Source organism: Colossoma macropomum, unplaced genomic scaffold (genome assembly GCF_904425465.1).
Source record: "Colossoma macropomum unplaced genomic scaffold, Colossoma_macropomum, whole genome shotgun sequence".
NCBI lineage: Eukaryota > Metazoa > Chordata > Actinopteri > Characiformes > Serrasalmidae > Colossoma > Colossoma macropomum.
In genome coordinates this window covers 15,759,560-15,776,678 of record NW_023494792.1, presented here as the reverse complement: position 1 = coordinate 15,776,678, position 17,119 = coordinate 15,759,560, and the positions used below count along the sequence as shown (strand labels likewise).

At 40.2% G+C, this 17,119-nt stretch overlaps 1 protein-coding gene across 1 annotated transcript; it reads right to left on the bottom strand.

Moving 5' to 3' along the window:
• Positions 1-9,370: 9,370 nt before the first annotated feature.
• Positions 9,371-16,898, bottom strand: api5 (apoptosis inhibitor 5). The gene is made up of 14 exons (XM_036576211.1): positions 16,592-16,898; positions 14,986-15,147; positions 14,777-14,870; positions 14,509-14,574; positions 14,264-14,415; positions 13,563-13,769; positions 13,322-13,426; positions 12,936-13,025; positions 12,157-12,335; positions 11,841-11,934; positions 11,622-11,678; positions 11,405-11,493; positions 11,151-11,290; positions 9,371-10,131 (listed from the first exon to the last, which is right to left on the bottom strand). Exons 1-14 carry the CDS (start codon positions 16,661-16,663, stop codon positions 10,052-10,054), a joined length of 1,587 nt encoding a protein of 528 aa, XP_036432104.1. The 5' UTR covers positions 16,664-16,898; the 3' UTR covers positions 9,371-10,051.
• Between the last annotated feature and the right edge of the window lie 221 nt (positions 16,899-17,119).

Below are 17,119 nucleotides of genomic sequence, written 5' to 3'. Positions count from 1 at the left end.
TAAAAGTTTTGATATGATTTATATGCTACGTGTCCAAAAGTCCAGACACCCCATTATAAGTGAATTGAGCTACTCTATGGAGTGCATGGCTGAGGCATTAAGCTGCACATGAACCGTTTTCCACAGAAAAGCATTGCCAATAGAATGGGATGCTCTGGAGCAGCCACTCATGAGCTTAAGGTCATGATGCTCAGTGGCAAATGTCAGCTAGAGGAGTGTAAATCCCCCAGCATTTGGGTTGCAGAGCAGTGAAACTGCGCTGTTGGAAGTGATGGAGCTCCATCCAATACCTTTACGACGAGTTAGAGTGTTGTTTGTGATAAGTAACATCAGTACCTGCCCTCACTAATGGTCTTGTGGCTAAATGCAATCAAATCCTCACAGCAAAGAAGAGTTGAGGGTGTTACTGCAGAAGAGAGGAGACAAGCTCCCTACTAATAGCCTTGATTACAGAAGAAATGCTGGATGTGTTCACAAACGTTTGGACATCAATAAATACAGTACTCATAAGGAAAGCCATAAACTACGGTTTCAAATTTCAGTAGTCTGTGTTATATTTTGTGAAAATGTGAGCAGCTATACTTAATAGTGAGTGCCCATGAGTGAATGGACAGGGTAGGACCAGCTCTGTATGTTTCAACTAAAAATGGATGAACAAATCTGTTCTACGTCCAAAAACAAGACATCTTTAGCCTCAGACTTTGAATGAGCTCTGCAATAGTAACACCAAAAAAAGAGAAGAGTGATGATGTTGATGTAGCAATGAAGCTAGACTTTCCCCACTCACCACTGAAGCTAAAAATATCACAAATTCGGCTGACTCTGGGCTGGAAGTCGCTCAAAGCATCTCCTGATTTAACCTACTGTGCCTCAGCTCCAATAAAAAAGAGCAAAGCTCGTGGTTCCAATAGGCACCTGGGACGTTAAGTGAAAATCACAGCCACGCACTGAACAACACTTCAATCATTTCTTTGCACTGCCTCACTGTTGGTGATCATCTGTAACTTTGGAATGTCAGTGCAAAAGCATTTTTTTAAATTTTGTGCAACATGTATCAAGAAAGGGACAAGCAGTGTCTTCATGCTCCAGTGAGTCTGGAAACCTCCCTTGTGTTTGGAGTCTTTTCTGAGAAATCTGTTACTGTGGGGCCAAAGACTCCCCTCTACCCACCAGCTCTATTTCTTGCATAAGGCTTCAGAACAAAATACCATCATAACAGCTTTGACAATTCATGGTGTATGTACATGATGATCACACAGACTGTGACTACGCCTATCTGGAGTAATAATAACATGAAACGTCTTTGGTTGTTAAAAGGCACCGTTCCAGCAGCACAAACAGCACCACACCCTGACTGATTTCTGCCACTCAAATGAGATTTCAGCACCACGGACAGCACCATAACATCAGAAAAATAGGATCTCACCACACTTTTAACCATGCCATAATGTTATCTTCCAAATACTTTACAGGTACAAAAGGTTGCAGATACATGCTCATCCAACAAATCTTCAGAAATCAAGTGTACATTCTTAGAAAAGATGGTTCTTCAAGGGTTCTTTAGTAATGAAAATGGTTCCTTATAGAACCATGAACACTCAAAGATCCCATTGCATGATTAAAGGTGAAATGGTTCTTCAGATTGATGGAGAATGTGTTGTATATGGTTCTATATAGGGTTCCACTATTGTTACAAGCCAAAAAAAACTTTTTGGTACTACATAGCACCCTTTTTGATAAACATGTATTAATAGTAAGTTTCTCCTCCTTTGCTGCCTCTAGAAAGGCTTTACACAATATTTTGGAAGATTGCTGTGAGGATTTGATTGCATTCAGCCACAAGAGCATTAGTGAGGTCAGGTACTGATATTGAATGATTAGTTCTGGATCACAGACACCACTCCAACTCATCCTAAAGGTACTGGATGGGGCACCACCACTCCAGACTGTGCTCCACAACCCAGTTCTGGAGGGTATTTATACCCCTCTAGCTGATATTTGGCATTGAGCATTGTGACCTTATGCTTATGTGCAACTGCAGAGCATCCCATTCTACTGGCAATGCTTTTCTATGGAGATTATACAAGCTGTGAGTGCACGTGAACCTCTGCGTCAGCAATGGGTGCACCTTAACATAGCTAAATTCACTAAAAAGGATACAGTAAAAAGTTTCTGGGTACTATTGGACATATAGTGTATATTACAATATCATGGCATAAGATGATATTTTTATTTACAGTAAGGTTAATGACTCATGCTTTCGAAGTAGTGGTACTCTATGCTAAAAGAATATCAAGTCAAGTCAAAGTTTATTTATATAGCGCTTTTTACAACAGGCATTGTCAGAAAGCAGCTTTACAGAAAAATCCAGGTTCAAGGCCCCCATGAGCATGTCAAGGGCAACAGTGGCAAGAAAAATCTCTCTAAGAGCAAGAGGAAGAAACCTTGAGAGGAGCCAAGACTCAAAAGGGGAACCCATCCTCCTCTGGTCGACACCAGATAGCAAAACAATAACACAACACCAATAGAAACAAAAATAAGGGTTTACCATTAGTATAAAATATTTACAAAAATATTTTACAAATCTGACAAAGCTTGCTATGATTTAACAAATTACACCAAAGGGACCCTGACATTCCCTATTTCTACTGATTTTACAACAAGGACTTTATCAGTTTGTGGAATATAATGTTATCATGGATGTAATGCTTATTAACTTTGAATACTCCAAAAATTAAATCAAATTTGATGTACAAACCCAATTCTGGTATATCATTACAGACAATAAATCTAATTTAATCTGAACTTTCATTTATATGTCTCAAAACTTTGATTTGGATGAGCATGTATTACCATAAATTAAAAATGGTGCCAAAAGGATTTTTTGGTGCTTTGCTTTGGTGTGAGGCCATAACCACTTTTGTTTCCAAAAGGGCCGTTGTTTGTGAGATGTGTGAGACGTTTTAGAAAAACTTAACATAATGTAAAGTTGGTAAATGTTTATATAATTAAATGGTTGAAGTGTAAACAGTCATTTTGAGTGGTTTGATATGAAAACTGCCTCTGATTTTTTTTTTACCATGGTGGTGATAGGAGCCAGGGATCATGCAACACAAATATAGCCAATTTATTTATTGTCCAAAATGACCAGTGAACCCACATGTGTCTTCTGAGTTTTTATACGTAACGGTACATACGTATTTTTGAGTTTTTATAACGGTAAAATAGTGGTAAATATGCAAAAATAAGTTTTCTTTGGTTAATACTTTGCCTTACAACATGCTGCATGCACTTCCCCTCCATGAATGGATTTTAAAATATATGTTTAAATGTCTGTATGGGTAGCATTAAATACCTCAGACGTGTGCCACCACCACTCTGAACAATTCTGACTCTGTACGTTTTCCGGAAACCACTCTAAATGACTTTGTTTCCATCTAAACTGTTTAATTATGCAGAAATTTTGAGACACTGGTGAATTTCCCAAAGAAATCACATGTACAAGCAAAGAACTATGTACTAGTACTAGGAACCTTCGTTTTATGAGAAAACACTTCGCAGCACACACTCCCCACATATTAAACTATTGTACAGCAGATGTGTACCCATAATGTGTATATGTACAGCGTAAAATGGGACACCATCAAAAGACACAGTGACAAACACACCATTCTTTGCCCTTATTTGATTTGCTTGGACTTATTTACCATGAGAGCCATTATAAACATCTACTTAATCAATGTTTGTAAGTAACTAGAAAAGCCTTTATAGCTTCACCTAACAACTGACCAACAAACACAACGGACGCTTCAGGATTCCTCCATGTTGTCCTTTACACAAAACACATGGAAAGGAAGTCAGTTTATTTGTTAAAACTGGCTCGTCTTGTCCATCTGGACGGTGCACAGAGGGCTTGCTAGATATCAACACAGAACGGACACCGCCTAACCACCTAGTGTGTTTTGCTTGCTTAAGTAGACTGGGCTACGCTGCTTTCTACAGGTCCCATTAAAAACATCATCCAAAATATTTGCATTGGGTTTCTCACACATGTTTCTTTTTCCTTTGTTTGATGTCCCCCCCCCTCCCCCCCACATCTGCTCTCCCTCGTTTCAGTTCCTCTACCCGGCGAGACACACAGACACATTCTAGGAAACGGACACTGCTCCGGTGCTTTCAATATGGGGACCGAGAGAGAAACAAAATTGATGAGGGTTTGTTTGAATTTCAAGCTTAGATTAAGAATCTCCGCCCTTATAGCCCTCTCTCTCTCTGTTTATTTTTCCGTCTCTCCTGCCTAAATGATGTCAATGGAAGCCGAGCTATAGAGCTATTTATAGCATCTCCCCCTCCCATCAGAATCACATGATTCAGAGCCGAGGCACAATAACTACCTCAAGAGAGGAGTCTGCATGAATAGAGACGGTGAATATTTATGAACGGGCAGACTGCTGTCACATGATGTTCTCTCTCCGTAACATGTTAAGTTTTGGGTTGGAAAGTGATACTGAAAGGCTGAGTCCACCTAGAGTCACTTTTTAAAGTCCTTCTTTCATTTCTTTTCCTTTCTTTATTTTCTTTGTAAGCGTTTTACCCCTCGTGTTTCATTCATTCATTCATTATCAGAGGCGTAACAATAAACTCAGTCCAGAATTCGATTCGATTCCCGATACTTCGATACTTTGTACAAAATTCGAACGGAGAAAAACTGAACTCACTACATCAGAGCACCACAGAGGCAGGAGCATTGCTGCAGTTAGCTGGTGATTATTGGTGCTGATCGCTTGCAAACTTTGGTGTTAAAACAATGTAACTGTATTAGGTGTCATAATTAATACAGAATGTCCATTCGCCATGATTCATTGTGTCATTCAATGTGTGATCGCCAGTTTTGCATTGTGATGTCACAGTGTCACGATGCACTGGTGCCCCCTGTTCATTATTCATTCATTCATTCATTCATTCGCCACTCCATGGTACAAACTCGAGATGTTCATTCGACAATCATCACTTATTAAAAACAAGAAAACAAGAACAGCAATCCCCTAGTAGACCCCGTAACTCGTTCCTATCGCGAATCCCGTGTGCTGTGCCAGTGCTGTGCGGTCCTCCTCAATTAAACCAACCTGCTCCCTCCATTCACATGCAGGCCTATTGCGTAACAAGTCTAAGTCTACCCCTCCTTTAAAACACTCACACGCTCACGCGCGCGCACACGTCTTCGATTGAGAACATCCATCCTGTTACAGCTTTGCGTTCAAGATAGGCAACAGCAACCATCCAAATGGTCACCAGCCCATCCTGCTCATCTGCACCTTTGACAGGGAACAACGAACAGCATCATTGCTATACATCTCTGAATATATATGAATCGCTCTACTGCAACGCACTCAACCAGAGCAGGAGCGTATAGCTCCTGTATCTTCTCCACCACTCCCGTGAATCTATATTATTATTATTTTTTATTTTATACCGGATAAGCATGTGTCACATAATTGCAGCATTCTATGTGTTGCCCCAACGGCCACACGTGTGGGAGAGCACTTCTTTCTGGTTCCTGGTTGACATGTTAACACTCCCTGGTTGCTATATTTAGTAAGCCTCCCAGTGCTGTTACTATTCCAGGCATTGTACATGAGGGGGCGGATGCTACTCGTTCATGAAAAAGAGGATAACACTCTTTCCCTCACAGCTCTTAAAAAAACACATATCTATTCTTTTTTTTTCTTTTGCTGGGCTGCAGCAACAATGAAACGGTGAACAGGAGCTGCTCAATATTCTGTATTATTCAATATTTTCTTTCCATTTCGACTTCACAAAATGCTTGAATTTGACCACATGTATGAAATCAAGGCGTTCAAAGAACAAGCAGTCATTTCAAATACCTGTTGAAGTGTATGAACGTGGCTGCAGCAGAGCACCGTGTTCTGTTAATCTCCTCGTTTCGGTAAATGTCTTCTGGAAAGCCAGACTGAGGCTACTGTTAAGTAGTACACCCACTTTATCTGTGGCTCTAGACATATTTATCTGAGCGGGTTTTCACTCATTAACAGTACAGTTTGTGAATGCTGAAGATGGAGTCCATGCTAGGAGTCACTGTTATGCTCTAAGTTCACTCATCTGTACTGAGAACAGCCATAAATCAGCAGCGCGAGTTCAGCCAGGTTAATAAACGCTTGTTTTACACCGTCTTTCATGAGGGGGGTGTCTACGAGAGACATTTTGATTAAAATGAACTCTTTTTTAATCCAGAGAAAACCCCAGTCTCCGCCAAACTAGCGTCACGACGCAGGTTTTGAGGATTCTCGTGATTTGTATCTAATATATCAGCGTGAATGTGACTAAAACATGAGCTTCTTTTCTCGGCGCTCCACAATCACGCATGCGCAGAAGACTGCAGCCGCCTGGTCTGGGAAATACCTTTGTCACGAGCGCCGAAGGGGAAAGACTAGCAGGACAACAGCGCCACCTACAGCACACAAACTCTCCACACGGACACAGTTTAAAACACGAATTACACACAGGAGGTCCTGTAAATAGAGGGAAAATGGATAAAGAAAGAGTTGAAGCAAGAAACACAAATCGGCGAGTTATGAGGTGAATACAGATAAAACCAGGAGACAAAACTAGCGCGCTGGTTAATCGTGTGCACCGTCTCCGTGACTGACACACGCCCTTAAAGGCAGATGAAACACGTCGAACTCTGAAAGCCAGTCAAAACCAGCGTGAAAAGGAGGAACGAAGCACAGTTTCGTTTTAAAAAAATGTTTTCTTACCAACAAAAGAGAGACGATGTGCGGTTCGTGGGCCTAGGTGGCCATCTAGTGGTGTGAGCAGCACATCTTTTTTGATGAAACTCTTTTGTCTGAACATAATATTGGGGGTCATGACTGGGCCACGTCAGGAAGGAGGCCACGTTTCTGTCCTCTACACTAAATCGGATAAATCACACATCTTCATAAAGATATAAACATTTTCTTTATGCTGCTTCAGTATGTCATACGCATTTGAATGCATCAGATTTCAACATAATATTTATTTAAAACTCTGTGCACCAAATAGTTTAACATATGTTCCATGCTTGGTGTTGTGAAAAGGTTTTTGCTCCCCAGAACTACAGCAGGCATAATTAAAGGGACCTTCAAGCATGTATTCTGAGAAAACTGCAGACTAGTCCTTTAATCCCTTATTAAAAGGGATGTTCCGACCCCAAACTACCATTTAATGTGTTATTTGTTTTATGTAAAACCATCAGCCTCATCGGTTTGACAGAATTCACAACTTCGTACACCTTTTTGGGAATTCACCCAAGGCAATACAGAAATCCTGACTGCTGCTTTAGCCACTGATTTAGTGGCTAATCAATACAGGCATTAGACTTGGCTTTCTAGCAGTTGGTTAGCTATCAAGCTTCCTTCTGCATTAGTCAGCTAGTGGGGAAAAAACAATTCCAACCTCAAGTATCCACCCTAAAACATTTGTAGTTTTTCAAAAGTTCCTCCCACCTTCAAGATACAACATCAGAAGATATTTTTCTGGTCTTTAAACTGTAAAATCTCATTCTAGAGACTGCAGCTCCGCTATATAGGCGAGTAGCAATGTTTACAATGTTACTTTATCTGAACCTGGCCTTGGGGTACAGTGTTCTAAGACAAAGCAAACTGGGAAAGGGCAGAGGCCTAAATTCAGCAAGTTATCCTCTCAAAGACGAGAAAGCTAGTTAAATGTGAAAAGTCTCGTGCTAGGCTCTGACCTGGCAATGCCATGTTGTCCAGACGACAGCAGTGACTTGTTAGGATAATTTGTCCTGCCAAAATACTTTTTACAGCAAAGCATAAAAACATTAAGAAACTCTAGAACATGGAGGTGCAGTGCAAGTTTGCCATTAATACATGTGGACTAGCACCCTAATGGCAGAAATTGGGCACTTCATTCAAGTTTGCAAGTTCAGACCATACCGTCATCAACATGTGGTTGTGGTATAAGGAGAGATTGTGAGACTGTAAGGGAGAGGACTCTGAGAACCTGGGGCAGAGTTTTTCAGTGGCTTCCACTTAATGCTAGAAGGCCAGGCCCCGGGAGGAAGCTGAAGTGTCAGGCGTGGTCTTCCTCCCACCCCGGAGGTATTTTTTTTTTAACTCTATATAATACAGAACACTTGAAAAACACAGATTTGTGACCTTTTTTTGACTAGTCCGAGCAACGTAGACGACAGAAGTCCATTTTTTGGCTTGGCTTTTTAATTTCAGTGTTTTAGAACAAGACAAACATTGAACTGCACTACCGTAGCCGTTTAGGACTAGAATTTTGACACCCCTGCCCTAAAACAACTTTAAGGGATCTGACTTTGCCTCATTGCTTACTTCTGAGGTTCAAGAACACTTGATACTAATTGAACTGAAAATGTACTCATTTGCTTTTAAGGATATGTGGGGTCACTGATAATCGGCAGCCTTCAATAGTTACAAAGACACGGACATGGTTGCGCATAGTGCTGAAGTGTCATCACCAGCATCCTCTGAAGGAAAAAGCTCAGTATCAAAGGGTTTCCATCAGTGGTCACCAGCTCTCCTCCTGGACATCTACATTCCTGCAGAATTCAGTTCCAACCCACATCTTAACATTCTGCCCCTCCTTAACCTAACACTACAACTGACCCAGTCAATCAACACCTTCTAAAGAAGTTAATTAGCTAGAGCAGATGCAGCAGACTGTAGTCAGAACTAGATTCAACAAGAAAGCAGATCTCCAGGACCACAGATCATGATCATGAACTGGGCTATGCAGCATGACAGCGACAAACCTAAAGATGTTTACATAACAGTTTGAAGGAAAAACGGAGATGTCAGTTTTAAATATCTGGCACAAATATTTTATCACCAGTCTAATTCAGAGGGATAAACAGCCATACTACTCTAGCTCAATCTGACAATTACATATCTAAGTATATTCTTTAAAATTAGATGCAGGAAAATACTTCAAGCATAACCCTCCCCACTTACTAAAATCCACATATCAGTTTTGGAATTAATTCGTTTTTTCCCCCTTAATACTCAGAGTAGAAAAAAATACAAATGAGTGGGCTGTGAGTATGATATTACAGTCAGGTACTGAGTCTTTGTAAGTAAGCAGCGCTAATCACTAAGCAACAGTGTCACCTTTAACACTCACCTTACCTGTAGCTAAACAGTGCTTAACTAAAGTTCAGCACTCTTTATGCTAATACTATGCAGAACTAGACAGACATTTTAACATCAACTCAGCTGAAATCAGCTTGATTGCAATGAATAAAGTTTATACAAATTAGTACTACAAAAATTCTTTGACTTTTTTTTAATCCAAAACACTTAAATAACTTTTCAAACTGCTGTAAAATATGCATGCAAAAAGATGGTCCAAAACCAAAACTCCAAAAATGATGTAAAAAGTCTGAAAAATTAACAATTCAGTTACTGAAATTTCTGTACTGGATGCACATTAGGGAAGCTATTATCTGCAAAGATGGCCATTCAGTTGTACATCACTAAAAATACCATTTTCTTTACATACCAAAAGCAAAGCCCAAACACAGGGCACAAAGAGATCTGATACAAACTTAAATGACTATTTCCAAAAATTACCAAACAATGACAAACAATTTGACTGGGACTAGTTTATCATAAAATGCGAAAGGAAAACAGTTGTATCTTACAAACTCATGTGAAGACAATTTTTCCAACAAAAGCGTTGGAAAAACTAAGGTTAAAAAAAAGTACAAAGGATGTGTCACCATACAAAAAAAATCAAAATTACAACCTCTGCAGTGTTTGTTCCACAAAGAAGAAAAAAACCAAATGCTGTGCTGCTGTGAGGGGAAAATGCTGCTGAATATCCCTAACTACATTCTGAAAGGAAAAACGACAAACTGGAGGAGCAAAATCATGGAGACAGAGCACAGCGGTGAGTGGGGAGACTAACAGGGCTGATGTTTTCAGAACAGTGGAGATGTTGGCATGTGGCAGTCCTGCAGGTGTGTCTGTGTGTGTGGATGTAAAAATGTAGCAGCCCCCCTTCAGTAGATCCGGCCTCGACTTCTGTTTCCTCTTCCTCCAAAGCCTCGCCCCCGGCCACCTCTGAATCCACCTCTTTGCTCTGCAAACACATAATTCAACACTTCACACTCCTCACACAACTCACAATCTTCTGATTCTCATCCACTACCTAGTGTTACTGCTTTAGATGTATTTACTCTGGTATGTTGTGGTTTATTGGTTGTTTGGCTCACTTTGCCCCCTTGTTTGACAACAGCCTTGAAGATGAACACCACAACTGGATGCCTTCACTTTAGGTAGCAATAGCTCACTGTCACATTGTTGACATTGAGAAACGTCGGTCGATTTAGGGAAAAAGAAAGCATCTACAAGGCAGCACTTGTATATTTGTCTTTGAGGGTTGTTCCCCATGTCATGGGCACTAATACACCTCCATAACATGACAGATGCTCTGCTTTGGCCCATACAACACGTTATGCATTATTTCCATAAACAATCTGAAAGACCAACTCATTTCTACTGAGCATCAGTCCATTTCAGGTTCAAGTATCAGTATTTGAGTCCAGGCTGGTGGCGTTTCTGGATTTTGTTTATATATATTCGTTCCACTCTTCATAGTACAGTATAACTTGCATTTGTTGATGCAGTAATAAACTGTGTTTCTCGACAGCAGTTTGTCACACGCTGTTCTTAGATAGTTCGACTATTTGCTGATGTTTTTTTGGCAAAGTTGTGAGCCACGACCATTCTTGCTTATAAAAGAAGAAGATGCCCGAAAATTACTGTTTTATGTTATTATTTGCTAATCACACACTGTCCCAGCTTTTTTGGAATTGGGTTTGTAAATATAAAGTCAGTGCATCAGACGTTACTTATCATTAAGGCAGTGCTGTTTAGCAGTTAAGTAGTGTACCCTAAATTCAGGATCAACGTGTGGCTGAGCCTTGTGCTGCTCATTACAGGTCACTAAAAAAAGGTTTTCAAGATCAAGTTAACTGAGAGGAAAGGCCTTAAACATCTGGACAGACACTCTACAAAGGAATGTAGTGAAGGGGAAGCCAGCCAAGATAAGATTCTTAAAGATAAGATTTCATCTTTATCTTCATTTATCAAACTCACCATAAGAGAAATTTCCGATGGTAGCGCTGTATTTTCCACTCGGAGGGTTGTAAATCTGCCGTGCATCTCTCCTCGGCAATGGAGAAACCTTTTTGCCAAGTGTTCCTGTACCAGTGTCTTCTCCAGATGAGCGTTTCTGACTACAAGATGCACAACAGGGGTCTCAGACAAAGATGCATCACTAACCAATAAAAAGATGTACCAACAAAGAACGCTGAACATTTAAAAGGTTCAATGGCTGGTATAAGACTTACCCCACCACAGCTGCCGCCTCAGTCTTCTGCACTGGTTTCCAGGACAGAGTGACTGTGCTTTTGTATGATGGAGGGTTATGGAAGAGATCCTGGAAGCACCAGCAAAAGTTAACAAGTGAACATTATCCAGTGCAGATATTATTTAAACTCACAAAGAACGGCAGTTGTCCTATAATTCTCAATACTTTTGTGAGAATTCAAATAATTCAAACGTTACCTTAATAAGGACATTGATGTTGTTGGTGATTTTCAAAGCCACAACCTTGATTTTATTCTAAAGACATATCAGAACAATAACCATGTTTAAAAAAAGCTGTAATCACAGCAAAACATAGCAATAATCCTGACTAAGATTAGTCATATGTTAGAACCTAGCATACTTTAATTTAGCAACATTCACAGATGAGGTTTGACACGAACAATCACATGACCATACCTCCTCAGTCTTTAGTGCGTCACCAGTTTTGCCTTGCAATGCCACACGGAGTTGCCGAATGTATACTTGCAGTCCTCGTGCAAAGTACTGTAGCCTGCAGACCCAATGAAAAGAGTATAATTACCATATGTTGCTTTGCCACTGCACCCCACTGTACCTGCACCAAATCAGACTGTTTTAAGGTAACTTTTTAACTCCAGTCCTCAACCCCCCTGCAAACAATTGCTTTAGAAGGGGTTGTGATAATCAGCTATAGCAATGACTTAGGCGTTAGCTCATGAAAAACAAAGATGTGTGATGACAAAGAGATACTTGCCTGATCTTGAAGTCCTTTAACTTCTCAGCATTGATCTTGTCGATGAGGAAGTCTGGTAACTTTTTGCCAAGTTGGTGGAAGCTGAAAAGCAAGCACTCCACATAGCTGAACTGTAGCTTGGGTTCTTCACTCACAGCATTCTCCCCATTCTCTTCCTCAGGAGGCAGGGGCATGAATTCCTAAACAGCACAGAGAAAAGAAAACTTTAATCATTCTCCATACAAAGAAAACTGAAGAGCTTGCAAGTTAATCTTAATGTTTTTCTGTTAAAGGGCCTGAACCATAATTTTTTTGTTTTTTTTCTGTTATCCCTAAGGTCAACTTAAAATATCTGTGTGACTTTATGTACCAAAAATGGTCATGATTAATCTTTACATCACTATTTTCCAGACTCTCTTCATTCCTTAGAATGAATGGGCATGTTTTTGTTTCTGTGCCTTTAAGACAGACATATAATTATAAGCTCTGTTCCAATTGGCTGACCTGTATTGTGCCTCATTCAAAAAACATTTAGAACTGAAACTCTCCTTTAAACTTCAATATGATTGGGTGAATTCAGTAAACTGCTGTAGGCTGAATAGGTGGATAGGTAAATGGGATGGTTTTTGCAACAACACAAAAACAATGAATTCAGAACAGGCTGTTTTTGCAGCAAACTTCCCATATATGGAGCAGGTAGTTATTGGCACATTTTGAAACTTTAGCAAAGCTCACATATTACTTCAAGCTCCTTTATTTCCAAAAAGCTAAACAACTTTTACAGCACAATGAGATTTTACCAATAGCTTTTCAAAAAGCATTGTTAGGTTGGCCTCCAGTTTGTCCATGTCACCACAGTATGGACTCATCTCAGCCAACAACTTTAGGACCTAAAAGGAGAATGATAATGGGTCAGAATGTCTGTTAGAGAAAGGAGTGATTTTCATTAAAGCTACCCAAACCTTCACATTTCTGACAGAAAACATGTGACTGCACAAATAAGTAAAAAATTAAAAAACGTATAGTTCAGGTTCTAAAATCTGATTAGCTGAGCATCGATCAAAGCCACTGTAAAACATTTGACATATAATACTTCATTAATAATAGTTAACATCATTCACCATTTTCTGGTCATTTCAAGTGGTTGAAAATTTCCTGATTTTACAGCAATTTAAAGGTCACTCACTTCAAGCTGGATGTCCAGCTCTGCCACAGGGCTGGTGAGCATGCTGAGGTTAGGTAGAACATGTTCACAGAAGTATGTCACAAATCGAGTGGAATGCACATTTTTCTGTGGAAAAATAATGCAAAATTCAAACATTTCTACATAAAGAGAAACCGCCATTTTGTGAGAAATATGCTCTGATATATAGAGATGAAAAAGTCAGCATGAGAGATAACCCAGTGATCTCTGTGGTCCAACACACCGAGAAGAGTGGCAGTGCCTGGCGTGTGCACTGCAGGAGACGATCCACACTGTCTGTGTCAGCAGGGTTGAGGGCCTGCTCCAGGAAGGCCTGTTCCACTACAAGTTCCACAAGCTGCTGCCTCCCACTCACTGTTTGCAAGTACTTCAGGCCAGACAGCACTCGCATCAGTAGCACAAATTCCTCTCCGGTCACATCCTCCAGTACCTGCACCACAAGTGAAGGTAATTTATGGATGTGAAAACCTTGCCAACAACAACAACACTACACAAACAAAAAAACCAAACAAAAACATGCGATCAAGTGTTCTGCATTTCATTTGCAAAGTTAACTGTATCAGCTCTGATTAAGCAGGCCTATCACACTTTTCATTTGACTCTACAGCTGCCAGTTAAAAAATGTAGAAAGTAGTTTAGTGCTAAAGCAGTGTTTTTCAACTACCCTGCCCTAAAGACCCAATGGCCTCCTCAGTTTCATTTTTTTCAGTTTTTCCTTGTCTGGAATTTCACTGATGTAATTAATTTGGTGATATGTTGACAACACAAAACCGCTATGATGTTCGAAAATGTTACACTAATTTTTCCCTCCCTCCTTGTGCATCTAAGCAGCCAAACCACAAATTCAACTATAGCACCTCCTTGTCTAGATTGGCCTACTTAAAATGTCAGTTGGTCAATGAAAATCAGAGCAAATCAGGTTACCTTCTTAGTTTCTGTGAAGATGTAGTCCTCTACCTCCTTGGTCATAATGTCATCTGGCATTGTCTTCAACTTTGTGGAGAGAAATTTTATTGCCCGTTCTCGTACAACATCCTCACCTTGCAGAATCTGGCTAAACAGGCCTCCAAGAGTCCCTTAGAAAAAAAAAGAATATGGCCAAGTTGACATACCAGTTAATACACATGATAAATGAACACTAATTAAATATGCTTTAGAGAGAAATTTACCTTTTGGATCAATTTTGAATATGGAGATCAACGCACTGTTTACTTGATTGAATTCTGCCGAATCATCTGGATATAGGGAAAAATTAAAAGGATGAGTAAACAAGCACCCAAAAAAATACACGTTATCCCAAAAAAACAGGGAAAAAGAACAAAAAGTTTAGTAGTCTAATGTAGTCTAGTGTATGTAATACAGTGCCTAGAATATGTTTTGAACACAGAGCTTTACGGCATGGTTGTTTTATGTTACCACTGTAATTCTGTGCAATACCTGTCTGCAGTAGCTGTGTGAGAATGTCTGCTACTCTGGGTAAATTTTCTCCAGCAGCAAAGCGTGGGAGTTCTTTAATGGCCTGCCTTCGAATCTGCAAAGATTAGAAAGAATAAGACTATAACATTTGTTGCCACAACAATTAGTGACTACTGTCCTTCTAGTAAATTGAGTCAAAACAGACACAAATTCAGCCAATAATGTCTTACCGAGACATCTTCATCTTCACACAAGTCCAACTGTGCATTAATGGCTGCGTCTGCTAGTTCTGGAAAACTGCTGAAGAATTTTGGAATGAACTGTGCAGCCAGTCGCTTCTCCTTTGGACCTCCTTTCACACCATCCAGAATAACCTGGTAGGCGTCTTTATGCTGAAACCACACATAAAACTCAGATAAAAACCCACACTTAACCCACACCATTTCATGCAATAATTTTCTGTTTGGGAGCTTCTGGATGCTTTAAAACACTTTGGAGGTTTGTTTTTATATTTAGAATAGAAAATAAAATAGCTTTCTTTGTGTGGTAAACATTGTGATCCCTGGTTCCCATCAACACCACTGTAAAAAATCAGTTACTAAGTTTCTCTACAATAAACCACCTTCACATAGAAACACCCCGAATGACTTTGTTTACATTTCCACGATTAAGTGACGGAATTCCCCTTTAAAGAACTCTCACCAACTGCATGTTTGATTAAGACAGCGTAGTTAGTCCTATTTAACTGGACACAGCACAGTGCAGTACGTGCACTCTGAATAAAATCACTGTGTCCAGAGTTTTTGATGCAGTTTTAAATATGGCACTGCTGGAGCACTGCACCTGTGATAAAATACAGTGATACATGTGTAGCGTAAAAAAAAGACCAAGTATCATGATATTTTTGCCATATCACCCACCCCTAATGAGTAGTATATTATCAGCAATGTTGTACAGTAAATATAAAATTAAAAATTGTGAAAACACACTAATTTTTCTAAACATTTATACATTAAAACGTATTTTCACATAGTAAAATATAAACATTTCATGATCATCACAGGTTGCTTAACATATTGACTATTTACTTACAACAGCATATTGTTCATATATACCCCTCATGCTACTGTTAGGTTGGGTGATATCACGATACACAATATGTATCACAATATTTAGTTGTTTCCTGGGGTTTGACAAGTTGGAACTGACCCATCTGACAAGTTGGAAAAAACTCGGACTGCTCGAACTGAAAAAATACTTTAAATATTTACGAGTACAGTGATGTCTATTCAATACAGGCCATTCAGACTGGATTACTTATGCTCTCTTTAAAATGAACTATGCGGCCAACAAACCGACAACCCACCTCAGCTGATTTTCCCTCAATTTAAAGAAATCAACACAACAGTTCAACGACACACATTGTAAAACAGCGCCACCAAACAGCCGTGACATCTGTGGATGTGAGTAGCTGAAGCAGCCCTGTCTCTGCTATGATAACGACGCCGCAGACAAATAATCTTTATTATTTGCTATCAGAACAGGAAGCCAGTTTGCTGCATGTGATGGTGGATAGGTGAACACCTTTAACCCTGAGGCTGGGTCACTAAACCCTTCATCTCAGCTCGGCCACCTGTCCGGACTACAGGCTACACGGCGGCTAACAAACAGCTAGCTTAGCTTAGCCGAGCTAGCAGCTGCAGGCCTCGACAGTAACGAGCTGTCTATAGCGCATTATAAGGCGCTGCAGAGTCGGTTGACTACTGATCGCGGCTGAGCGCTGTGTTATGTATCAGTGCAACCCCGCGGTGGATGGGGTTTATCTGAAGTCCAGACCTGGCTGAGATCCTCTTTGGCGTCTGCGAGGATCCCGTAGTTACGGTACAGCTCCTCGACGGTGGCCGCCATCTGCGCCGCCAATGACCGCAGGGAGAGTCAGACAAATACGGGCTTCTGTCACTCAGAGTCCTCCAGGTCGGCACGAAACGAATCCAGATATCCTAAAAATAATACTGCAACATCAGATCTTCCTAACAGCCAAAGAGCAGCACACTAACAGGCCCGCTGTACCCCAGTCAGATCGGCCGCCAGCCCGCCTCTGCTGCTCGGCTCTCCTGCGCGGAGGTAAAAACCAGAAGCTCATCCGCTGCGCTGAGTTCAGAGACAGAGCCTCTGCAGTTATTATATCACCCCCTACTGTATGGAGGACCAGATTTGCCAAATTGAAAAATAAATAAAATTAAAAATAAATGACTTAGTAAATTAATATATGAAGTAGAATTGCAAAGAATAATGATGATAAATCTACATAAATGAATATGTCTGCATTTATTTATGTCTATTTCGTAATTTCCCCTTCTCACT

Excerpts from the sequence above, each read along its gene's own strand:
- api5 (XM_036576211.1), bottom strand. The coding sequence starts at position 16,663 with ATGGCGGCCACCGTCGAGGAGCTGTACCGTAACTACGGGATCCTCGCA. Across the intron at positions 13,026-13,321 it reads AGCTGGACATCCAGCTTGAA|GTCCTAAAGTTGTTGGCTGA; the intron begins GTGAGTGACCTT and ends TTCTCCTTTTAG. Across the intron at positions 11,494-11,621 it reads ACATCAATGTCCTTATTAAG|GATCTCTTCCATAACCCTCC; the intron begins GTAACGTTTGAA and ends TGGTGCTTCCAG.